This window comes from Dreissena polymorpha, chromosome 4 (assembly GCF_020536995.1).
Source record: "Dreissena polymorpha isolate Duluth1 chromosome 4, UMN_Dpol_1.0, whole genome shotgun sequence".
Taxonomy (NCBI): domain Eukaryota; kingdom Metazoa; phylum Mollusca; class Bivalvia; order Myida; family Dreissenidae; genus Dreissena; species Dreissena polymorpha.
In genome coordinates, this window is record NC_068358.1 from 45,046,808 (window position 1) to 45,074,100 (window position 27,293).

At 35.5% G+C, this 27,293-nt stretch overlaps 1 protein-coding gene across 1 annotated transcript in view; it reads right to left on the reverse strand.

Moving 5' to 3' along the window:
- Positions 1 to 27,293, reverse strand: part of LOC127878390 (uncharacterized) — a 46,197-nt gene extending 18,904 nt beyond the window's left edge. Inside the window, exons 1-16 of the mRNA XM_052424915.1 lie at positions 27,284 to 27,293; positions 26,716 to 26,940; positions 23,350 to 23,564; positions 21,588 to 21,681; positions 19,132 to 19,341; positions 17,749 to 17,931; positions 16,292 to 16,432; positions 15,962 to 16,102; positions 12,615 to 12,641; positions 11,584 to 11,709; positions 10,326 to 10,448; positions 7,458 to 7,580; positions 6,754 to 6,927; positions 6,286 to 6,324; positions 5,667 to 5,801; positions 4,315 to 4,440 (exon numbers count right to left, since the gene is read on the reverse strand). Coding sequence (XP_052280875.1) covers positions 4,315 to 4,440; positions 5,667 to 5,801; positions 6,286 to 6,324; positions 6,754 to 6,927; positions 7,458 to 7,580; positions 10,326 to 10,448; positions 11,584 to 11,709; positions 12,615 to 12,641; positions 15,962 to 16,102; positions 16,292 to 16,432; positions 17,749 to 17,931; positions 19,132 to 19,341; positions 21,588 to 21,681; positions 23,350 to 23,564; positions 26,716 to 26,940; positions 27,284 to 27,293 — 2,092 coding nt within the window. The remainder of the gene's footprint in view (positions 1 to 4,314; positions 4,441 to 5,666; positions 5,802 to 6,285; positions 6,325 to 6,753; positions 6,928 to 7,457; positions 7,581 to 10,325; positions 10,449 to 11,583; positions 11,710 to 12,614; positions 12,642 to 15,961; positions 16,103 to 16,291; positions 16,433 to 17,748; positions 17,932 to 19,131; positions 19,342 to 21,587; positions 21,682 to 23,349; positions 23,565 to 26,715; positions 26,941 to 27,283) is intronic.

The following is a 27,293-nucleotide window of genomic DNA, read 5'->3' on the forward strand; positions in this document are numbered from 1 at the left end:
ATCTGCAAGAATGTGGCCGCCATGCGGTCAAGTTGATAGACAATGCTATGTATCAGCCCTCTCTCAGTTATCAAATCTCCAACATGGAGTAAATAACTGAGATAGTAGTAGAAACAACTGACATAGGAAGCGAAAATATGATTATGTCAGAAATTTGACCCGACAGTTTGGAAACATATCCAAATTGTAAGTCAGGTCAGGTACAGGAGACTAGTAGCTTTTAACGCCTTATCAAGCGGTTTAAGCAAAGTCACATCCTAAGCGACTTCAATGACGATGAAGCAGAACTATTGTTGATTCCAGTAACTTGAAACATGCACCGTCGTAGAAGCAATAGAAAAGCAGAAGTCGACACAAAATGTCGTCTTGCTAATCCTGCTAGAGTCACGTTTGTATCCCAACTGTTGCGTGACAGTGCAAAGTCTGTAGCCGATAGGTAAAGGCGGTTTAAAAATTAAACCTTAGGTTCTCGAATATTATTATTATTATAAAATTATTATTAAATTATAGATCTGATTAATAGAGGTCAATAGTAATGTTCGACCTCAATGTTAGATTCCGAGCCCGCTTCAGCCGAACCATGTGCAAAACCAATAGTCTGCATGTAGCTGGCTGAGATAGAAGTAGAAATAACAGATACATGTATATGTATTTCATATCTTCTAATATTAGTAGTTCATATCCAGCACCAGAATGGATTAGCTGGAAAGAACAATCAAGTATAGACCAAATCAGCGGAGATGATTTGGAAACCAACTGTCGCCAGTAGAACGTCAGTATTGAAAAGCACAAAATGTCATGGCGATTGTTGAATCCAAAAGATATTGGATTCAATTGAATCATAGCCATAGGTATACAACTAGGTAATATAGAAGATACAAGTGAGCTATAAAATATGACCGATGAAAACACAGGGTAATACCGGTGATTGGTAACTGGTGACCGAACCGGACCGGTCAATGACCGGTGACTATAGTCAGGTGAACGAACCAGTCCCTAATATGACCGGTGACGTTACCGGTTAAAGACCGAATTATGGTGGAAGCCATATGGTCTGACATCAATGACAAAAACTGCTCGACAAAGAAGAGCGTGTCAAAAGTCCATTCCGATGGCGATGAGACATCATTAAGGCAGACGAAGAAGAGGAGGAAAAATAATACGATTATGATGATGAACGACTACTATTTTGACTGGTGACCAGTGACCGGTGATATGACCTGTGACTGGTGACAAATGTCCGGTGATCGGACCGGACTGGTCATAATATGACTGCATCAGAATGGAAATACCTGGTGCAGAAGAATGACAATCTACGAAGTCATCTAACTGATAATGTAAACCGAAAAACAACGGTAGATTATCAGTTTTAATAGGCAAAAGTGTCCAATGTAGTCGTAGTTGATAGATGAACACCTAATCCCGAAGCCTTAACGTAAAATGAACTAGTATTCGTATACAAATAAGGTTATGTGACTTCAATATGTGTGTATGCCATAAAGGAACCAACACACTTGGAATGGAGACATGATATTCCGTAAAGGAATAAAATGGGAACCGTTGATATGACCAGTAGGTACGTTAACGCCTAAAATATATTAAAATACATGGCGCTTTATGTGTCACATAGAATGATTTTGGGCTTTTGTGCGCTAACATGTTCGTTAAAACATTATCAACGCTGATTGGTGTGCAAGATATTTACAAAAAACAGTCGATCCCAACGCAACATTTTGAGAGACGTATGGTGGATACAACTTTATAAAACAAACAGTATGATGTTGAAAAACAACGTTTAAACTATGCTCTTGTTTACTGAATAAAATAAATATATTTCTCGCGTTAACGTTCATATAATGTCAAGATACAAATTATTTAATTTGCTTCGTCGCTCATGCAAGTCACTGTATTTAATGTTTACAAACCTTCAGTGCAATTCGGGTGTTTGTAACCTGGTTGACAAGAACAGTGCCCTGTCACGTGATGACATGCGCTGGCACAATTTTTGCTGCAAGTTTGGGAACAGTTCAAGCCGAAATTTGGTGAGCGACACTCTGAAAAATATATGCATTTGTACAATTTCCAACATTGTCAGATTTTTTTTATTTGTTGCCATAACAACCAGAATTTTTGACGTAAGAACAAAATGAAATGACGTGCATAATGTCCATATTGCCATCTATCCATGTTTCAAGTTTCAGGAACAAATATTAAGAACTTTTAAAGTTATCGCAGGATCCAGAAAAGTGTGACTGACTGACGGACTGACGGACTGACACACTGACGGACGGACGGATTGACGGACAGAGCGCAAACCATAAGTCCCCTCCGGTGAAACCGGTTGGGGACAATAACTATGCCGTATGTTAGCATAGTGGATTACGTTCATTTTGATATCGATCGGATTCGGACGGTAAACAAGCAATTGCTTTTTTGTCATTTCATAACGAAAAGGGACAATAAATGCAACTTTTGTTCAGGTTGAGATCAGAACAATGATACTGTCTGACATTTTATGAAGATTGAAAATATTTGTAAGTTTAATCATGAATGGGTAAAACATGAATTCACTGTCGTGAAAGTCTTTCAATTTGAAAATCATTCCTTGATTTCGTAGTACGGAAGGGATTCGACCGACGGAGCTACAAAAGAGGTCCCCTGTATAAATAATAAATAGCTCACCAATCACGATAGGTCATTACTGTTTGCCCTTGTGATCAAACAAAACTTGCTTGTATATAGCGATGACTGATTAAGTCGTAATAAAAGATGTGAAAGATGTATGGTCAATAAAACTCTATAACACAAACATTATTCATCTGAAGAACAACGTTTAAACGATGTTCTTTACTTAACAAAATAAATATATCTTTCACAGCGGTCAAAACGTTACCGTAAATTTAAATTGAAAATGTACATTATTTAACTATTCGGCTATGTCGATGATGTAAGTCACTGCATTTAATGTTTACAAACCTTCAGTGCAATTCGGGGGATTGTAACCTGGTTGACAAGAACAGTGCCCGGTCACGTGATGACATGTGTTGCGGCAATTTTGGCTGCAAATTTGGGAGCAGTTCAATCCGAAATTTGATGAGCGACACTCTGAAAAATATATAAATTTGTACACTATCCTCAATTAAATGCAATCTAAACTGTCGTGGTTGAATTTTGTCATGTACATGTATACAAACTATTATTTCTATGATTTACCATACCAACCACGAGGGACGATGAATTACAATGTAAATAGGGTTCAACTCAAAACTTTAAGCTGGATACAAGTTTTCAGAACCGCATTGATATACATATATATGAATCAAATACTTTTTTAAACAAAACACGATCGGACAAAACAACGCTGCCTGGAGCGTGCATAATGTGATACCTTGTTTGATATCTGGGGTAATACATCGGCGTTTTCCAAATATTGAAATTTCAGAAAGTACAGTACAAAGAAAATCGAAATATATTTCTGGTGCTATATAAGTGGAAGTGTTTTTAAATCTGAACAAGAATGCGATGATGATATTTAAAATATAGGAATTCGATGTAAAATTCGCATATAAAAAAAATTGATATTCTTGATACGTATACTAAGATTGACGAACCACGTCTTGTTCCAATTTAAATGGTACTTTCCTAGATCGTATAAGGCGGCATTAGTGGAAATAACTATGCCGTATGTTAGCATAGTGGGTTACGTTCATTTTGATATCGATCGGATTCTGCCCGTAAATAAGCAATTGCTTTTTTGTCATTTCATAACGAAAAGGGACAATTAATGCAACTTTTGTTCAGGTTGAGATAAGAACAATGATACTGTCTGACATTTTATGAAGATTGAAAATGTATAAGATTAATCATGAATGGATAAAACATGAATTCACTGTCGTGAAAATCCTACAATATTGATTTCGTGACTTCATATACATGCGAATGCAAAAAATATTTCAAATATTAGATTGAATGATTGCAATTCGAATAGTTTACAAGCCATTCGAATATTCGCAAATCTATTCTTTTTTTAAAACCCAATGATGTGTCATGAATACAAAGTATTTTTCTTTAACATAAAGTCAGTTTCAACTAGAACCTTCAAAATAAAGTAATTCCAATGTTAACCTTTGGTTCATGTGTCAGACTTGGATATTGAAAAAAGCGCAACGTTAGTCGCCACTCGTTTGGTCGCCAGTAATACACACAGTCAAAAACTAGTAGTTAAGGAATGATTTAAATTATACACCTATACAGCGTTTGCCATCGACGGTGAGCATATATTTCAGAGAATACAAGGACCGGAACTGTACTCACCTATACAGCGTCTGCCATCCATGGTGAGCACGTATCCTGAAGGACACACGCACCGGAAGCTGCCCTCTTCGTTGATACAGCGGCCGTTAGCACAAAGGTTCTCAATCGTGCGACACTCGTTGGTGTCTGTCAATTTTTATAAATAACAAACCGTCGAGCGTTCATGTAATACCGCTCAGTTAAAATATACTAGAGTGTTGATATATCTTGCTGTTCTTGTTTTTAACCTATTTGATTTAACGTTTCAATTTAATTGATGCATTTTATAAATCAGACGCTTTATGTGTAAGTTTAATCATGAATGGATAAAACATGAATTCACTGTCGTGAAAATCCGTCAATATTGATTTCGTAGTACGGAAAAGATACGACGAAGGGAGCTACTCAAGAGGTATTCGCGCAGTTTGGTCAGGAGCTTTCCAATTCGCACCTTATCAGAGTATGCGGATGCAAATGCATATCTGGAGCTTCACTGTTCGGATATGACGTAAGGCCCATTTTCTAACAACGCGACTTAATGCAAAAATATTTCAAATATTAGATTGAATGATTGCAATTCGAATAGTTTATTAGCCATTCGAATATTCGCAGATCTGTTATATTTTTTAAAACCCAATGATGTGTCATGAACACAACGTATTTTTCTTCAACATAAAGTCAGTTTCAACTAGGACCTTCAAAATAAAGTTATTTCAATGTTAACCTTTGGTTCATGTGTCAGACTGGGATATTGAATACAGCGCAACGTTAGTTCTCTAGTAATACACACAACAGCTAGTAGTTAACGAGTGATGTTAATTATACACCTATACAGAGTTTGCCGTTGACGGTGAGCATATATTTCACAGGTGGTTAGCGTGTGGCTATGATATAAATTAGTGAAAACATCATTTTGAATGATAAATAATCAAATTATAACGAAACATAAACTTTGCTGAAAGAAATCACTATCGAATATATACATATAACAAGGTATTCAACTCAAAATTACCCGAAAACGGGATGCATCGATTTTAACAGCCATAACTTCATCAGTTGTGCAGCGATTTTTAATGAACTTGGTCTTATTCAACGCAGAAATGAATTTGCTGTTGATAGATATCTTTAACATGGTTGAATTCCCATTATGAAAAACCCCATGTCATTTTTTTTATAGACTTCAAAACAAAATTAAGCCTTACCAAAGTCTAAAATAAAATTACATGTATTTAACCAGTCGAAAGTTCAGCTAAAATGTTACAATCTAAATGGTTATTAAAAATAATGTATGGTGCGTGCGTCGCACTTTGTAGTGGTAAAGACTGATCTAAAATAATATCTGCGATCCAAACATTTGAACTTGCGTAGCGTACCGTTGCACCGCTTGCTGATGGCGTTGTACGCGTAGCCGACCCCGCACTCGCACAGGAAGCCCTCCTCTGTGTTCGTGTCGATACATCGGCCGTTCTCGCACAGGAACTGGTATATCGAGCACTTGTGCTTGACCTCTTTAAAAGTTAATATCGTTTATATGGGCCCCGCTCTGAGAAAACCATGCTTAACGCATTTGCGTAAAATGTCGTACCAGATTAGTGGTCCGCACATGCTAATCTGACACGTTCCGCAATTAACGGATTTTTCGTTCAAAGAATGTCTCTTCTAAATGAAAATCCAGTTTAGGCGGAAAGTGTCGTCTCTTATTAACCTGTGCAGAAAACTATATTGTCGCAACAGTGTTTTCGAAATATATTCATTTACGATCACATTAAGTTTTGTTTTACAAAAATGAAAAATAAAATGGGTTTAAGCCATGGAATAAGCAATGTAAAATAACGCATCGTTTGTAAATAAAAGCGAAGCAGTAAAAATAAATTACAGTATTTAATTTAAAATGATATCTTGAACAATGTAATTCATATGCTTGAGTTTTACAGTAGCATGATTTTGTGTTGAATTAAAGCTAGCACACTATTTTAAAGCTTTTGAACCCACCTTTGATAGGAAGTGGCTTGCAAAGGTCCAGATATGCTCCTGAAAACGTAGTTACAACTATTTAAAATGAAAACTGAATTAAGATTATCTGATAATTTTAAAGGGGCATACCTACGGTGAATTCCCGCTATAAATGTATTGCAGATGCAGCACACATTGATCGAACGGTTAAGAATAAAATGTATATCAATTCAGTATTTTAGTTCACGCCAACAAAAATAGCGCATGTATTAGTAGTATACATGAAGACTGTGGTACTTTTAATAAAACTGTTTACTTATTGTTTATTAAAAAGAGACCATTAAGATAATTGTATTCAAGAAAATATTATACGATGTATCCCAAACTTACGCTTAACCTAGCATACTGACACCAAGTTTACCAAGATACCGATACATTCACTCCTATTCCTGCAGATCAAACATTATTTATTTGAACAATGCATTATGGGATTATACAAAGCCTCACTAGAGTTCTTAACGGGGCAGGGTTCACACTGGTTGCCCCAGCCCTGACCCAGCATCCCCACGCAGCAGCACTGCCGCTTGGTGACCTGAGAAGACAACTTGTGGTCGCATCGCGGGAGCCGCCTCAAGGAGGAGGCGTTCGTGAACACGGCGTAGCAGGCGTCCTCCCGCATATCTGTGCAGGAATGTAAATGTATTACTTTTTAAGACCAGCGCTTTGGTTTTACACGAGGTTCCAACATTTTAACAAAAAACAAAGAAAACTTGCAGTGTTAAATCCATAATTTGGGTCCTACTTAGAGTAGTATGTTTCAGCGTCTGATTGTAAGTATCATTATGATCTTAATTTGTATAATACATAGATGCAATAACAATGTTTGTAGGTGATTGCTTATGCTTACTTTTCACTTTAAATTTTTTATAAAATGAGCATATTTCTTATCGTTTTGCTCTTATTAGCCCATGCAAATGAAACAATCATCGCCATAATCATCAGCAGCAGCAGCAGCAGCACCACCAGTATAATAGCCATCACCATAATCAATATCAACATCATCGTTAGCTTCATCATCCCACCAAAACATCATTCGCAGCACCAACACCATCATCATCATAATCATTATCAATGTATTAAATGTTCTATAAATCATCTACATATTATGAATATGAAAGCCCATCTCTAATACATGACACAGCGGCCCTTACCTATGCACCCTTCGCCCGCAATAGGCATGTAACTATCTGGACAGAGACAAGAGAAGTTTCCGGGCATATTGACACAGGTACCAAGTCCACAGTGGCCGGGGTATTCCACGCACTCGTCGATGTCTAAATACGGCGGGTTGAAAGGTAAGTGTAGCAATAAAGTAATATAATATATTATACTTTATAAAGGCGACATAAAAAGTGCAGAATCACGTGACTTTGTGGGGTTCCCAATTTAACGTTGATGGATGTAAACGCACCAGTAAAACAATTTTTCTTAAGAATTTCAACTGGTGCATAAACGACATATTTTTATTATGCTTATGACAATGTGGAAAACATCGGAATTACTTAACTTAATTTGCATGTGTTTTTGTTCCAAAATTCTATTTTTACTGCATTACGGTTATGCTTCACGCAACGTGAAATTTTGCCATCGATTTCAGACGTATTCAGGGATTTATTCTTATACCGCACAATCTGCAAGAAAAGCTGCCTTTTATGCACTAAAAATGTTCGCAAATGTATTTCAATAACTTGAGATATTTGCAAAAATAAAGTTCTTAACGGTGTGTTAACATTCTGTCGAGCCCGTGTGTAAGCCCCTGAAAACCCCGTTGATTTTGCACCCTGATACAAGAAATGTTCTCAACCCCAATCGGTCTTCCAACCTGGTCGTTTTCGCTACTTCCGGCGCGTGAATGACCTAATCCATTTATCGCCCAGTGTTATTGTCGATAGTGTGTCATATGTAAACACTGCCAAACATTTAAAAAACGAAAAACATGTATTTTTCAGGCGTAAGAAAATGATAGTTAAATTATAAGGGGTTAAACTATTTTTTTAATCCACGCTTATTATCATTACAAAAACATAAATCAATGTGTAAACATAATCACGTTAAACATGTGTCTGTGAAATTGTAAACGATAAAATGCATCGGTCAAAGGATAATTATATAGATTATTCATTTCACATCTTGATATAAAACCATCAGTGTGATCGCGCTACATTTAAGATTTTCTATTTGCTAAACATATAAATATGTACCACTGGCATCACATAAATAAAGATATGAAACTCACATTTCTTCTTTAAATATAAACGATTGTAAATGGACACTTTTGAATGGGGTTTTGCTTAAAACCTGAAAAAAAACTCAAGCGCATGTGCTATATTTATATATTTTATTACACTGATTAAAATAAAGGCTGTAGAAAAACGGGTGCATCTTAGTTTTTTTTATCTTACAAAAATAACAATAATCAAAGCGCTGAAGGCACAGTAGATGTTCGCTGTTGTTTAAGTCAAGACGCAACTCAGTTTTTAAAATGATGTTATAGCCTTTTATATTGCAAGTTTTAAATGAACACAACCCATTCAAAGTTATAAAGAGTGTTACTTAAAGCACAGGTCTAGATGTGTTTTTTTAATAAAATCATTAATAAAAAATATAATTTAAGCTTCATTTTGGGAAAACAGGTTTTAATGTATGTGCATTAATTGTCATCCCAGTACCAGAGACTCTCTTTAAACATTTTTTTTTATAAAATCAGAAAGTGTCGTCCTTGATTAGCTTGTGAGCATTGCACAGGCTAATCAGTGTGCACAGGCTAATCTTATTTGTCATGCATTAAGCCGCGTTTTCCCTGAAAGCAGCCAATATGTACAGATTTCAATGATAAACACTAGACTGGCCAATGTCGTCTTACAAGCTGTTAAACACTATTAGTCATATACACACTGCAGTGTACCAGTGATGAACTATTAACAGGCAGATGTGGTGGTTATCGTTCCTAGCAGACGCTCATAGCATTTGTCGTCTGCATAATTATACTGCAACAGGCAGTGGTTGTCTTTCCATAGCGTAGTTAAGCGCATACTGATTTGTAAAACTTGCTCTGTAACATTAGTGTGAGCTAACGCTCACACTAAAAACTAAACATGTAAGAGCACAATTCACAAAAATGGCGTCGAAGTTGTAACTCTCAAACGGAGTTTTAACGTGATGATCAAAACAGGAATCAAGATGGCGACGACAATTCCGATGTTTCGAGCCATATCAGAAAGACAGTGATTAGTGTTTAATTGGGGTTGATATTCGCTGAATATCTCGACATAATTCGGTGGTCATTTCTAACCGCGAGCTTTTTGCGATTACTTTCCTGCATGCAACACATGAATGAATGTTTGTAAACACTGGAACGATTATTCTTAGAATGTTTATATAGCAGTGTGGTATGGGGTACTCGTCCAAACTTTCTATTAAGTTTTCTGACTCTACACGTCACCGGTGAAGTAACAAAATACGAGTTTGTGTAGGTGTGAGGCACAACTCAAATGCATTACAAACACAGTTGTGTACCCATGCAGCACCTACCGACGCACTCTTGCGTGTCGAGATTTAGCCTGTTACCGTCCGGACAGATGCACTTGTAGCTTCCGAAATTAAGTTTAAACTGATATAACCTTTGAAATGTCGTTTTTCATCGGTCAGTAATGAACTGTGAAAACTTTTGCAAAATAGTGTTTCATCGTTTAGTAAAAAAAATCCTCATGATAAATCAGTAGTCAGCAACTCGGATAACGTCCTTGTCATTTTGTTAGAAATTGTTGTTGTATGATGACATTTAAACAAAACGAATTGCAACCAGTTGCTTAAATAAAGCTATGGTGACACCAGGCAAAATAATAATAATAATAATAAAAACAACAAAAAAAACAATAACACAAGTTGGACAAGAATGGCATCAAAATCTTCATGAAAAAAGTACATCTACAGTACCGCAATTGTTTCCCAAACATAAAATAATGGTTCAACTAAAAAACATTTTAAATAGGGCATATTGAAACAAAGTCTAAACGTACCGACGCAGCCAGTTCCCGCCGCGTTGAGCTGATAGTTGGGCGGGCACTGACAGCGATATCCGCCCACCTCGTTGATACACGTGCCGTAGAGACAGTTGCCAACGTCCGCGCACTCATTTATATCTACAGAGAGTCGACGTTTATTTTGTGTAGGATCTCAATGCATGATAATTCGTTTGCAGTTGTTTTTATTAGGATACCATCGTTTTAATCAATTAATGCACTGACTGTTTAATTTTGAAAGGTTTAATCTTCACTTATGTTTTAGTTTTAAATTAAGGGGTTTTTCTATAAAAAATGCCAATTTTATGTTACTTGGTTCATCGTGAATTTGTAAGGAACGGAGAGGCAATTTTTATAAATCAATATAAGCATAAAACATATCTTTAATGTTATTTTGAGACCAAAAAAATAGAAATATTATTTTTATTCTTTGCATATTTGTTTATATAACCTTACACATACATGACAATACAACTATTTTTGAAATACCCGAGGAGTAATGTAAATAAAATAGACAGTCTATATATACATTTAAGAATTTTCATTATGTATGCCTTTTGAAATATTTTCGTTGATATATGAAAACAAGACCGGTAGTATACTTTTTATTTACTTATTGAACGACTACATCAAGATAACACAATATTTTATCCATCTAGTTCCGTATTTATAACTCGTCAACTTTCTAAAAGTATTGCTCCGTAAGTGAAAAACGCTTAGAACATTCACGGTCGCAAATCGCGATATGCCATCACACCATTACCATAACAATTCAAACGGCTAAGTCGTACCTCATACAATCGTCAACATACGTCAGAGGCCTGTGAAATATTTGCCTAACATTCATGATGCTTAATATCTTTACAAGCTTATCATTTCGTAATCGAACCCCAAACCCAAAAAAAGTAAATAACAGTCATTAAATGAGCAGCGTTGTGGGAAAACTGGGCTTAATGCATGCGCGTAAATAGCCGTTCCAGATGAGCCTGTTCAGTCCGCAAGGTGCCGGGGACATCTTCCCGTTTTTTTGGTTAAAGGAAGTCTTGTCAAATTTAAAATATATTATATGAGGAAGTGTTCTCCCTCATGAACATGTGGGTACTGCACATGCTAATCAGGTACGACATTTTACGGATATACATTACCAAGCCCAGTTTTCCCAGAACGCTGCTCAAATGCGTGTGTTCACACCCACCCACTTCAAATTAACCATATTCTGGATTGCCTCATCTACTGGTTTCTAACCCTAACTGACCTATGCATGACTTCTCGTCGGTGGAGCGCGCAAAACCCGTGTTACACGTGCAGCGGTACCCGCCCGGGAAATTGTTGCAGTGGCCATTCACGCACACGTCCTTCCGCAGCAAACATTCGTCGATATCTGAAAAACATGTACATGTTGTAGATGCGTGGTTGATAATGAAGTCCGCCTAGCGATCAAGAGGTCTTGGGTTCGATTCCTACTCCGGGAGTGTGCAAATACACCAAGTACTGGTACTACCCCGGAAACGTACTTCATATTGTCTAAATAAGCCGTTGGCTTCGGATGCATTTACATGGAGGTTTAAGCAAAGAATCTGCTCTTTATTTTATACGCATACAAAGTACGACGAACCTCGTTTTGTTTCAATTTAAAAGGTACATTCCTCAATCGTTTAAGGCGGCACAAGTGAAAATAACTATGCCGTATGTAAGTATAGTGGGTTACGTTCATTTTGATATAGATCGGGTTCAGCCCGTAAACAAGCAATTGCTTTTTTGTCATTTTATAATGGAAAGGGACAATTACTGCAACTGTTGTTCAGGTTGAGATCAGAACAATCATATAGTCTGACATTTTATGAAGATTGAAAATATGTGTAAGTTTAATCATGAATGGATAAAACATGAATTCACTGTCGTGAAAATCCTTCAATATTGATTTCGTAATACGGTAGAGATACGACGGATGGAGCTACTAAAGAGGTCCCCTGTATCAATTGTAATTAGCTAACCGATCAAGATAGGTCACTACTGTGTGCTATTGTGATCAAAGAAAACTTGCTTGTATATAGCGATGACTGTTCGGTCGTAATAAAAGATGTGAAAGATGTGTGGTATATAAAACTCTATAACACAAACATTATTTAGCTGAAGAACAACGTTTAAACGATTTTCTGTACTTAACATAATAAATATATCACTCACAGCGGTCAAAACGTTACCGTAATATGAATTGAAGATGTACATAAGTTAATTATTCGGCTATGTCGATGATGTAAGTCACTGTTTTGCATGTTTACAAACCTTCAGTGCAGGTCGGGGGTTGGTAACCTGGTTCACACAAACAGTTTCCTGTCACGTGATGACATGTGTTGTTGCAATTTCTGCTGTACGTTTTCGAACAGTTCAATCGAAAGCTTTTATTATCGCACATAGTAATAATACAAATATGTACAAAAAAATCCTATGAAAATTTAAACAGCGCGATTTATGATTCAAACCATTTTAAACATATTACCTTTATAACAAGCCGGATGTTCGTAACCAGGGTTACACGTACAAGCTTCATGATACAGGATACCATTTATATTGTTGTTTTTATTCTAGCACTCAACTGAATATTAAAATTGGCATAACTATAATACAGCAACAAAAACGGAGGAACTGGGATTTTGAAAATAAATGTATTTTATTCTCCCCATTTGAACTTTGTCAAAAACATTTCAATAGCTAGCACACGCCAACACAGTTTGTCTGCGCCTGCACTTAATATGTATACAAAGAATTCTGTTTACTCTGGGTAATTTGTTTGTAAGTACATTACTATATCCATCAGTGACCTGTCGCGTGATTACATGTGTCGTTTCAATTACTGCTACAGGTTTGAGAACACCTAAATCCAAACCGTCCAGGATTACATTTTGGAACACATACACATATGTACAACATCGACAAAAAATTTCAACTGCCCAGAGTAACGCTCAGTCAAGAGAAAAGGCTTTTATTTCTATGAAACAACTTCAACACACAATGTGATAAAATATAAAACTCTTAATATAATGTTCAGTTTGACATTCAGCTCAATGTATGTTGGTTAGTTTCCGTCAAAGCGACAAAGCAAATAAGATATAGAACATTGTCTAGCATGTATGTTTTAGGTTTTATCAATAACCAATTCTTATGATGATCAATAATTACTTTTATTAATTTAACAATGTGACTCCTGACTTGATGCGGAAGATATCGAAATAAAATTCTACAAAATATGGACTTTTTTAAAATATTGATAGATATGTTTCATCGCTTAATGTCGAGTCACGTGGTAACATGCAGTTTTCAATGACTGCTATAGGTTTTACCAATAAACATCTGTCTTTATTGCAAGTCGAGATTTTAATGACATTTCAATTGGTTTGTTTTTCATGGGTTCACAATATTAGCTTGTTCTCTATGTTTACTTTCTATGTAAAAATGAAATTATACATATTGGTTGCACTCGATTTGAAGAAAACTTATTTCATGCAAGAATAACAATAAAGCAGTCAAGTGCGTTACTTATCTGAACTTCCGTCAGAACAAGCTTTAAATACACTAATGACTGTGGGCAGTCGTACCGTGCCGGCGTCATTATTTGAAAATTAGGATTAACTGATGTATTTCGAATCACGTGCTTGCTCTAAGTTATTAGACTTCACCTATGTAATGTTGGCAGGTTTAAAGCATATCTTTATCAAATACTTTTATATCAAACAAGCAAATTCATTGAATTGATATCCTCCGCCAATATGCTTCTGGACACAAAAGTGTTATATTTGACACTCAAAAAAGCATTTTTTCAAGATATCCACTTCACCAACATATTATTCTATTTATCATGGCACATTTACAACATTCATTGAAATGATTCTAAAATATTTAATATGGGAGACACCACGTGCGAACAAAAACATTGTGACGTCACGTCATGCAAAGCGCTAAGGCTAGCTTCCATCTTGATAAACAACACAGAAATCGAGTTGTAACTCGTTATTAATTCAAAACACAAAGACGAATTTATGCGGTTTAAATAATAATGTTTAAACAAAAAGTATTTTACATGTATTTGGTATTTTATTAATATAAACATGTATATTTTATTAATAGAAAATAATAAAGGCATGTGCATGCGCGAAGAGCGACTGACGGATGTTCGAGGTCAGGTGGTCAACCAACCTAATATCTTTTGGGTTATTAGGTTACCTGGTTATCAGGCTGATTTAAAGGCACGTGACAGGATAATATCTAATATGTATTCATAACGCACTCAACATTAAGTAGGCAGACCCTTTTAAGACATATTTGAAATGAACGATGGATGGGTGACTAACTTTGATATAATTCGAATCATGCCAAAACATCCCCTTACATCAAATCCTTTTAATAGTAGTGTGATTATTTATGTGGCAGCTCAATTGGAATTTGAATTCGAATTTTCATTGAACATCAACATTTATTTTAGATCGACCTATTCTGAATTTGTAATCGCAGTTAGGCATAATGAAGGATTTTATGACGTTTTGATGGATGGTTGATCTAATAAATACTAAGAATACACCAAACATACTGTATGTATGCTAACAAAATATTTGCATTACAGTTTTGTTAACATTCACAGAAATTTATATTTATTAGAATGGGGTATACAATTTCCTGCGTAACAGAATACTAACTCAGCCTTTGTAATAACACATTAACTAAGTTCTCATGTTTACAATACACGATGCCAACCGTTTAAGTCGAGTCGTAATCATATGTATATGAACGGTTTTGATGTCTTAATAAACAATGAGTTCATCGATTCCTTGGTTCAATTAAGGGAAAACACAATGGCCCATATTCCCCAACCCACTTTAACACTTAAGAATAAAGAGCATACTTATACTCAAGAAAAATAAGTCAGTTATATATGCTGGCTGAAATATAGATTGCGTCAAAGAAAAAAGCATTTAGACTTGGAAATATCAGGTTTGAATGTACGGAAACGTTCTTGTGTAATCACAGTTTTAACGATTGTCTTCGACTTCTTTTCAGACATACGGTGTTTTTTATTTGTGTGAATATATCGTCGAAAATGTGCGGGTTCTATGGATCGCTGGTTTACAATTTAGTGCATATACATGCACCATGATGGTCACCAATACAATCGAACACAAAATAAATGAATCTTAATGAATCGAAATGGTATTCATGTTATTTCTTCATTTAGTAGCAAATATACACCCTATTGATCGAACCGTAAAGTATACAATATAATTATGATGGTGTCCGAGAATTCGCGCAACCGATAACAGTAACCCTCCAGCATTGTACTTTAATAGCGCATGATATATTTATATTTCGACACAGTTCTTAATTTTGACAGAAACCTCTTTAATATCTAATAAATTAGTTTTATTATATAAAGCTGTGTTCGCGCTCAATAAATTAAGTGCCATTGTACATTTGTACACGTAAAAAGTGGCCACTTTAAAATGTATGTAGCTTGAAACCATATTGCTATTGTTGTAACAGCTCTCTTTAATCGAATTAGGAAGGATGCGAGGTATTAAGTAAACGATATGGCTATATCCATTTATATTTAACTATGTATATTAAATAATATAACATCTTACGTGTATCACATAATGGCGAGTTCGTATAGCCAGGTTCACACACCCCAGGGCAATGTCCAGTACTTGAATTACAATGTTCGCCTTCCGCACAATGACCACACTTTTCACTGCAACCTTCGCCCCAATGGGTATCGTTGCACACTGTGAATCAGACAAAACGCACACAAATCTATATATTGTTATTTAAAACGCGAACCATTTACAAAAAGCATTATAATAATCTCGAGCGAAATTCGAGTTTTTTTCATCGAAATGGTAAACATTCATTCCACAAATTTGTTTAACGGAGTAGTCGAGATAAAACTGATAGCTATATATATATATATATACCCTTGTCGCATCCCTTTGCCCATCGACTGTTGTTGAGGCAGCCATGAGGACAGTTGGCGGCTATTTTATCCTCAAGTGTATATGGTGGTCGACAGTAGCACTCTTTGGAGCAGTCGTATCCACAGCGGTTCTCTGGACAGTCTTAAGTGGAAAAAACGACCGATCATAAATATAGACATTATCGGCTTTAATTTTAATTAATATGTTACAGCCAAGTATCTTCTAGCGAACGCTTTATCATACTTAAAGGGAGTGTGGTCAGAAAAAAATAGATTCGCACTGCTGAATGCTTTTTACCAAAACGTGTTTATTCAGTCAATGATACATAATAAAATGAAAACGAAAAAAAAAATCATCCCACTAATTACCTGCGCTCTCATACATCGTAAATAACAACGTCAAACCAATTTCTGGAAGAATACTCACAATAATGACATCAAAAAGTAAAAATAAAATGATAAAACAAACAGGATTCATATTATAAAATAATTGTTTAATATCTCGGAATGTATAAACTATGGTTTTACTTGATATCCGAATATGTCCGTTATTATAACTATATATATTTTTGTCAAATTCAGATTTAAAAAAAAATGTTTTTTCTTTGGGGCCCTTTTTATGACATTGTCCCTTGATATACTGAATAACTAGGTTTGAAATGAAACACACAATATATATTTGGGTCAGAATCATTGGTCAGGATTTAATGTGAAATTTCAAACAGGAACGCATAAAGGAATTCGATCAATATCGTTTAAATGAACACGAATGCAATAGAAGTTAAAAAGTAAGACATTGCAATTGTTAACACCAGTACTTATCAGAAAGCCATTCCGTACATGATGACTTAACATCGATGCCTAATTGAAATGTTACATATGCTTAAGAGAATATTTCAATTTTTCAACTTTTAAGTATATCAACTTATATCTTCACTCGACAGTCCAACCATCGGATTTTAAAGCTTAAATACAATGAAAACTGAGCGGCAGAAAAAGCGTTAAAAAAATTGATTTAAGTTTGGTATTCCTGTATCACAAGGTGAACAGATCAACAGCTTGGCTTTTCTTGATATTCGTGGGAGCAATTACTTTTACCTACACGCTGTCAACAATTGTAACAAAAACATTTAAACTATTTCAAATTATTCCATGGTTAGGCTTTATAAATGCCTGACTATTTTCTTGTCTTCACCCGATTGATACCTCATAACCAAACCGGTAAATTATGCCTATTTGTAATTTTATGTCAACATTATCATGTCGCTTCTATAATATATACTTCAAACATTGTATTTGTTGTAACACTGATAATTTTTACAATGGATAAAATAATGTTTTCTTAAACAAATCCAACGCGTTAAAACAATTACAAGAAATATAGTCTATAAGTTTCTATTTAATTATGGATATAAATAAAAATTCGTTGATTCAATAATCACCAGAAAGACAATTTACCTCCAAATACCTTCACTTCACACAAAACTATTTTGAAAGGTTTGCTGATTTTCAATGAGGTTGTGACAAAGGTCATGTTCAACACTTCTTTTGTCGACTCTCCACCAGTCGACGTATCAGTATAGATCGTCCTCCACGTATTATCGTCATCATTTACAGTGATGCAATATCCTTGAAGGTTCTCTGTAGATTTACAGTCATGCATGAAACATTTCCAAACAAGACTCAAACTGTAAATATTTCGAAATTAAATCCATACCTATGTCCTCGAATGCTGTTAACAACTCAAATTCAATTCGAACAACTAGTTCGATGTATCGAAAAGGTATAATAACTTAATTAGCTATTGAATACAAACGCGAGTTGTGTATCGTGTTATTTCTTAAATTTTGACCCTGCATTTGTAAAATCTTGCAAGATATGTACATTTCCAAAAAAAAAATCATTTCTGCGTTGAATAAGGCAGAGTTCTTGAAAATCACTGCACAATTGATGAAGTTATGTCTGTTCAAAGCGAAGCACCCGGTTTTCGGGTGATTTTGAGTTGAATACCTTGTTATATATATATATATATTTGATAGGGAAAATTATTTTTTTCAGAAAAGTTGATTATTCGTTATAATTTGATTATTTAGCATTCAAAATGATGTTTTCACTAATTAATATCATAGCCACACGCTAACCACTTATGAATACAAATGTAAAAACGTACTTCTTGTCATATATTTTTGTGTAATGTATACACCAAGCACGGAGTATATTTTGTAGACTATTTTAAAGCATCGAATAGTATTGATGGCACTATAAATGTACAAAGACAATTACGAAGCTCTTCATATCCTAACATTCATAGCCTATGTATTGTTTTCAAGTCGTTTCCGGCTTGAAGTGATATTGGACATGCGATTTCGTCATTTGTTAATGGTATGACTGAATAAAGGTTGACTTGAATTGGTCCCACATACTAGCCTGTTGTCGAGGCGGTAATTAGAAACTTACAATACAACACAAATGTACGCATATATGCGTATAAATTATGTCGAATAAAGCATATAAGTGAACCGATTCAAAATATACCAACGTCTATATTTCAAACAATGGTGCAACAGTGACTAAATGCCTCCATGCGATTAATTTACAATAATAAGCCCATGCATCATTTGAAAAGCATGCTTCACAAGTTTTACTCCGATGTGCCATTATTTCTTAATTTATTGTCCTAATGGATTTTTCCGACCATAAACAGTATTTTTATACGCATTTTATTTAATTTTAAATAACACAATTCGGTAAATAAACGAAGAAAAATAAATGATTTTCGACAATTACTGTATGGAAGATATCGTGAAAGTTCACTTTTTTACTAGACCAAATTGTGCTTACCTGCTTTGTTTGCTTTAAACGGCTGAATCTGTATCTGATATATTTGAACTTTGGTTTTGAAGTCAATGCTCAACCAAGATCCATTGCGTACGTTGCTGGCGAAACAGTAACTTTGGTTGATATGCGTTTCTTCTCCGTCATTCACATTAGCAGCGGCGCCTTTATTTGCGGTCGAAGAATTCACAATTTTGTTGTATGCCAAGTTTCTGCCTGAATACAGTATACAACACAATGAAATACGCATACAAAACATGTACAAAATATCCTGATACACTTTAAATACACATGTTCGTAAAATGAACATGTTAATGCATGCGATTGATACACAGAAAACTGAGTATATAAAATTTATACAAAACATAAAAGTGCAACGAGGTACGGAACTTTAGAAATAAATATTAATCTTCACGCAAATACCGTTAAAGCCACAAACTATCGGATTGAGTTTAGCTGTTGACTATACATAATGTGTGTCTGTACGTAACGTGTATCACTGTCGTCCATATCTTAAAATTAGTATTTTTATATAGATCTATTCCGACTTTAAGTTATTGAGTAAACCCCATACAAAAGTCTACTCATGTGATCAAATAATTTCACATGTGGTCATCAGTAAACAAAAACTTCCCATCAACTTATTTAAATTGAACATTAATCACAAAATGGAAATAGTAACGGCGAAATACTATCTATAACATCGCGCTAATCTTCCAAATAGTAGCGATTTTATAAAATGATGCTCTCGCCGTATTTAAAGGACACATGACTTAAAAGTTATTTAAGAAAGTTAGCGTAGAATCTTTTCAAATAAAATCAGAATCCCTGGATTTAAAGCACGCTTAATGCATCGATAAAAGCTTTCTGGATGGACAAGATTTAAATATTTATCAGAAATGGCATTTTGATTTTTGGAAGCCTAAATTAGCTTTTAAAGTGGCCTTTTCACAGATTTTGGAATATTTTGAAGTTTGTCATTAAATGCTTTATATTGATAAATGTAAACATTGGATCTTAAAAGCTCCAGTAAAAAATAAAGAATAAAATCAAAAATGAAAAAAAGTAGCTGGTACCAGGGCTCGAACCAGTGACCCCAGGAGTCCTGGAATAAGTCTGAAATAAAAACGCATTAGCCCTCTCGGCTATTCCGCCGGGTATACACAGAGTAAGTATTTTATATCTTATATAAGCAATCTTCATAGTTTCGTAAATTTAAACGACAACAAAAGAACTCTCCAAATTATTCAATCGTTTCGCGTTGCAACGCTTTATAATTTTTAGGTTTTCAAATCGTCAAAATATACATGTAATGGCTATATTGGACTATGATAAATGTGCAGTAATACTGTTACCTCACAAATATCATAACTAAAACGAAACTTTGCGAATCTGAAACAACTTTTTTTCATTTTGTCAATTTACCAATGGTCAGGGCGCTCTACACGAGAATTTGTGTGAAAAGAACAGTTACTACTGGTTGAAAAGCATAAAGTATAATTTAAAAAAACTTGTCTTATTTATTTCGCACATTTTGAAATAATTTTGTTCTAGCGTTTGTTAAATGCGATTGTCGGCTTCAGTCGCGTACATATGCCGTCTTTTATATTTAAGCATTATATTTCCCGGTCCGTTTTAAAAAGCATCACGAGGAAACCAAAAGAGTGCCCCTTGTTCAAAAGAGAACAATAATCTTCTAAATAAAGTAAAGAAATTTCCTTGTAGCACAGATAATAAAACAAACCCATGGATTTGCAACCAGATAGTATATTATGTTTCTGTTGTTTGCACGTATTCCTGGTCGCTTCTTGTTCAGTTCGAACACTCAAGTGGTTTACATGTGACTTTACGGATGTCTTATACTTGCAAGAATACACTGGCTTATTCAGGGTGCAGGATCACGTGACTCTGTGGGTTTACAATTAAACGTTAATGGATGTAAACACACCGGTAAGTGCAGCTTTTTTCTAATAACTTTATAAAGCAATTTTTCTTAAGAAATTCAACAAGTTCATACAAGACAGTTTTTTAAGCTTCTTTTTGCAATGTGAAATACATCATAATTACTTTATTTAATAAGCCTGTGTCCTTTGCAAAAAATTGATGTGAACAACATTCATGAACACGGTTATGCTGAACGCAACGTGAAATTCTGGCACCGATTTCAGACGTATTCAAGGATTTATTCTTAAATCTTAAGATATGGGCACAAACTATAAGAAAAAACTGTTCTTTATGCACTAAAGAGTGTTGTAAATGTATTTCAATAACTTAAGATATTTGGAAAATGAAGTTCTTAACGGTGTGTTTTACATTCTATCCAGCCCTAGTGTAAACCCCTGTGAACCCCGTTGATCCAATTCCCTGTTATAGGTCAATCTGAAGTTTTTATCACTCGTGAAGCAGTGAAACTGCCTTTGAAAGATCTGACGTAATCTGTAATGGACATCAAAGTCACCCACCTGTGCTCAGAAACACCGAACCAGATCGACAAAGCTTTAGCTTGGCAGTGGCCTGAATGGTAGTCCTCATATTGTGCATCGCTATGTGGGTAAACTGGCAATAATCATGCAAGTTTTTGTTTTCTGGCATTCATTAATTGGCATGTTCTGGTTTAAAATGATATAACGCCAATGCAAATTACTCAAAAATACTATTAAGTAGTGATACGAGCTTCTTATGTACTCTACTCATTTCTGAAATTTAATGACTGTTTGTAGGGAGCTCATGTTGTGAAAATTAATCTGCGTGTTTGCATTGCGATTAAACTATCAAATTAAAAAGGGCTGAGCAGCAACGTCGATTTGAAAACGTTTTTTTATTTTAGAGCAAGCTCCATGCACTTGCATATTCGGACAAAAAGCCGCAATATCCATGTGTAGTTAAACATGTGTAAAACGAAAAGTAACCAACATATTCGTCTACGTTTGCTGTAGAAACTTGCACTTTAAAGTGATGATTTAAGTTGGACTATAAACAATAGCTTGAAGTCCTTAGCAATACATAGTAAAAGTCAATGTTTCGAACTGGCAAGGACGAAAATTCTAATAAATATGGGTAAATTGACACTGAGCAGCATTTGAGCACAGTTGTATCAGGTGTATCAGATTTTAAGGCTGGAGTGTGTAGTTAAAATGTTAAGTGAATCCGAAATTGGGTCCTATTCAGAACCAGTATGTGTCATGCCACCTTGCATATAAACTTTCCACATAAGCGGTACTAGCTCTGAAGGCTATTTTGCAAGCATATTCAAAGCGGCGTCAAAACAATGGAATTTATTGAAAACTAGTATAGGTTTACCAATGGTTTGCTTAGCTGCTTTCGTTTATCTGGTAGATTACGCAGAATGGTATGCAGTGTTTTACGTGCACACATTTTCAAAAATGTTTCAAATTGACCCTTGAGAATCACACACATAGGTGCAAAAATGGGGCAACGTGTGAAAAATGAACTATAAGTTTGGTTGATTGTGCACCTCGAACTTATAGTGAAACTGAGTACATACTTGAATCGCCCAGATTTTTGTATACCCCGAGCGACAACAATTTGGAAACGGTGTTCGGTATTTTTAAGGTAATTGCATTAGTGATGCGCGCAAGCAAGGTCGAACCCAGACTTCTCAGCCGGAGGGCGAAGCTCGAGAATCATTAGGGTACAACCTAGTGTATACCTGTATGAGGCGTGCCCCACTATCACGTGATGCGTTTAATTATTTCAAAGCGCAAAACACGCTACATGTCAAGAATAAGTATTAAAGTATACATCAATGCATTGCAATTTTGTGGTCCCAAATATGGGCTTCGCTTCAGCGAATAGATCGGTACTTTAAAGCCTATTCACTAAATTTTGGCTTACATTTATGTCATAGAGACTATGCAATAGAATAAGTATCACATAAGTGCACACATGGCAATTCGTATAAAAAACGCTTAAGGTTGCGAGTATAACATTTTAAATATATGTATTTCAAAACGTTTAAAGGGTATGAAAAGCGAAGTAAACAATTAAAAACTGGTTTTGTTTTTTAATAAATCACACATCAAACTTTCATTTTCGATTGGATTTTGGAAGTAATATTAGTTGTTTCCCACATAACATTCCCACATATCTATACACATTAATAAAATTGCACACATGTTTTAGTTTGTATCATTAGCCGAAGTTACAGGGCACAAAAATAATATGTTAAAAGATACCTTGACTGATATACACATCGCACAATACAAGCTGGGTATGCTTTCTCTGCAGTTCAATACGGATGGTGTTTCCCACCACGGGCTGCTTGCAGAACACACCAAGGACGGATCGGTTAGCGCTGGTTGATGCAATAGGGGGGTCAGCCGATTGAGTCTCGTAACAAAGAGTATTTCTTGGCCATTCGTCTTTGTTATTGTAGTCACTTACGTTGGCAACACTAACGCGGAATAGCGACATGTTTGCTATAATACAAACAATGTAAAAAGTTAACGGTACCACCGAATTCAACATATAGACCATTCGAGTATGGGAATATTGTGATAATTTTTGTGCGATATGACCACGACTCAAATCACCAGAATTGCAAGACTAGTTTCTCAAAGTTCTAGTTAGGATTGTTAATAATCATGCAGTGTACCACAAAAGCTGTACAATAGAGCAAAACTTGATAGTAAACTTATCACAAATATAAAAAAAGCTGCAATAACAAATAATGTCTCATTATAAGTAGCTATGAGCATAACATTGACCAAAAGTCACCGCATTGAATCACAATCTTGGTATAAGTTTACTTCAGTTGGAGTGTCAAATCTCATAGCTGAAATCGTTTCTACGGGATATGGTGAAAAACCTTTTATCAATTATGTAACAGTAACATGGACCTCTACCTAAGTTCATATATCATGTATCATCATATTTATGTAGACCAATGTGTGCATATGTTTGAAGTTGCTTTAAAATAATTAAACTTGCTCTCGAGAAAGTGGTTAAAACGTTGAAAAAGAACCAGTCCGTCAAACAACATGTTTGTATTTCGAAGTTTATGCGGCGCCTTTCCGAGCCAGAGGCTACATAATGTGCGGACGTGTAGTGTGCCCTGGCACTCCTACCTAATTAACGTATAAAACTCACGAAAGTTGGGAAGAATTTTAAATTATAGCTGCCATGTTCACCTTTTGTGGTATTCATGAAAGAATTTTCACTTTAAGTGTGGTCTTGTTTTGTATGGTGGATCCGGAGTACCCAGAGGAAACCTCACCTATCCGGTATGGTGACCACTAACCAAACTCACATGCTGCCGGGAACGGGAATTGAACACAGGTCGCCTAGGTGAAAAGCGAGTGTACCAACCACTGTGCTAGCCACGTCAAAAGAAATATTCTTATCTTAAAAGAGATATTGGTATTTTTAGACCAGTTTTACCAACGCTAGGAGTTAACACTGTTGAAAGTGTGGCTATTGAGATATGCATTAGTACGCAGTGAATATGCCATTTTGGTAATATTAACGCTAACGTTAACCGAAAATAGATTCATGTCGGCAACTTGTCGAGCCAGTTGTATAGAAAACCAATCATTATAATTTCATAAATCATCTCTAAAATTGACCCTGATATTAAAGCTCTGACGACAGGTCTTACGGTATACCAATTACACAAATTGAAATTTCTTGTAAAGTTGTAAACATTCATAAAATAAACAATGAAATATAGACCCAATTTTATAAAATTGACATATGACGTCTAGTTGTGCCATTTATTTTAGATTCAGCTAGAGAGACGGGTCTTATACGCGACACGCCCTCTCCACATTCCTTTCTATTTGAACCAAAAGAAATAATACGAAGTACAGCGAAGAAAGATGTGCCCGCAGTCAAAAAATTGTAACCGCTGTTAAATCTGAAACCGCATTTATAGCTTTATCACCGCGGTTATATTCATAAATGAATCAGAGGTAACAATAAAAATTTACCGCGGTTATTTTTTTTTACTGTTGGTGTATTTTTCTAAACATTTAACGTATGTTTGTAAATAGGAAAAATAATCACACAATATCACACGCAACATAAATGCAATATTTTGACCACACATTGCACGTAGATGATTTCAAAAACCTTTTTGACGATGCTGGAACAGCAGCGTCCAAGGTTTGATAACCAGTAAAAAAATTCTTCACAATGGCGACCTATGTAAAAGACCGAGCCAGTCCGATTGAGATAACTCGATTTTTCAGTTACTTCCCTTGGCATTCGCCACTGCGTAGGAGATTGCTCGTTGATTTTCATTGATAACATTCTCCTAGCAGAGTTGTCGTTCGTGTTGATAAAGGTATATATTAATAGAGCAGCATATCCTGGGGAAACAGATTCAATAAGTGTATCAGAACGTTTATATCAAATTAGTAATTTTACATCCATTTTATTTTTATGGACCAATGAAACAACTATATCTTTTCTCTATTTTGTTTGATATTTGTTCTCGATTTAGTAAATAAATTGCGAATAAAAACATGTAAAATTAACTTTTTACGTGATCACAAAACTAAAGAATGCGAACAATTTCGAACCTGCAAATTGTAAACGCTGCACTGCTATGATATATATGGATAAAACAACATTTCTTTGCGTAATTGTCCGTCCCGCTAGCGCAGTGGTAAGGACGTTCGCTTTTTCACCTTTACGACACCGGTTCGATTACCGCTACCGGCGCAATGTTATATTTTGTATGTTTTGTGGTCACCATTCCGGACAGGTGTTTTTTTCCGGATAATCTCATCCCCCCCGCAGCATTTGACCATATAAAAAATTATAAAGTATTTCAGTAAAAACAAATAGCTGGAAATTGCAGCTATCATTCAAAATGTGTCCCAACTGTCGTCAATCTAATCTTATTAGGTAGGAGTGCTGGACACACTCCGGGTCCCAACATTATGCAGCCTCAGCGCGGAGGTAACTCATAACCTTGGAAAAACACAAATACACACACTGGGTGCAGCCTAGGCGCGTATAGACTCAAACAAGGCAACAAACTCAAGTGCGGACACAATCATTTAAAATTTACATATTGAATACGATATTCTAACAGAAATTACACAACCACCTAAGTGTACATACCATGTTTGATATTTCGTTTGATTGTTAGATTTCAGCATATACATGTATAAGGTAATTTCGCTATAAGTTAACCTATTCATATGTTCGTGGGCGAACTCGGATAGTCAAGTGCTCATACGATTGAGCTCACATGGTCCGGCTTTGTGCTCATACCTACTTTCGAGAATCATAATGAAGGTATTGCCATACTTAATGAACAAGAATGTGACCCGCCTCCCAGTTTCGCTCATTGGGTCAAGTTACCCACGGGTACTACTTCCCCGTACCCCTATACTTTTTTCGTACCAAAAATGTTTCGTACGCAAATTTTTTCTTACCAAATTTTTTTTCGTACCCAAAATTTTCGTACCCAAATTTTTTATCGTACCCAAATGTTCGTATCAACATACACAATTGTGGTGATATAGATAAACTTAAATTGATGTTTTATATCCATCCTCTTCAAAAGCATCGTCACACCAGTACTGCCAGTACTTTGATTTAATATTGAGTTTTATTCACCTGCGTAATCCGCGTGCACGTGAAACTCGATGTATGTGAATGTGACATTGTAAGGGAACCACTGTCTCCACCAAGGGTGTCCGTATTGAAAGACTGCTTGCTTTGTGTAGCTGCATGTGTTAGGGTAAGAATCCACAGCAAGGTTGGCGTATTTGAACTCGGACTCGGAACCTTCCAGGTTGTCTAAATGTCGTGCCGTAGATTGGTTTTCGTGGGCAATATCAACTGCAAAAAACATAGTTCAATTTGTAAGTAAACATGTTAATTAATGTAAAGAAAAATATAATTACTTTATGGGTTTATAATGAAAATTAAAAAATGACTATCATTAAACGTATTATAAAGATTAAAGTGTTGTTGTTATTTTATTAACATTACAAAGTTTCGTAATAGGCTAGTAGTATTGACGGTTGCTGACACGACAACACGCCAGACGCCAGCCCGACACAAAGGGCGACAAATGTCATGAGTTTCGTATCGGCGGCAATTGTGTCGTTCATGTGGGGGAGGGGCACATTTATCATTTTCTCATGTTGTCGGATTGGCGACTTTCTTCACTGCAGCCAACATTCGGCCAT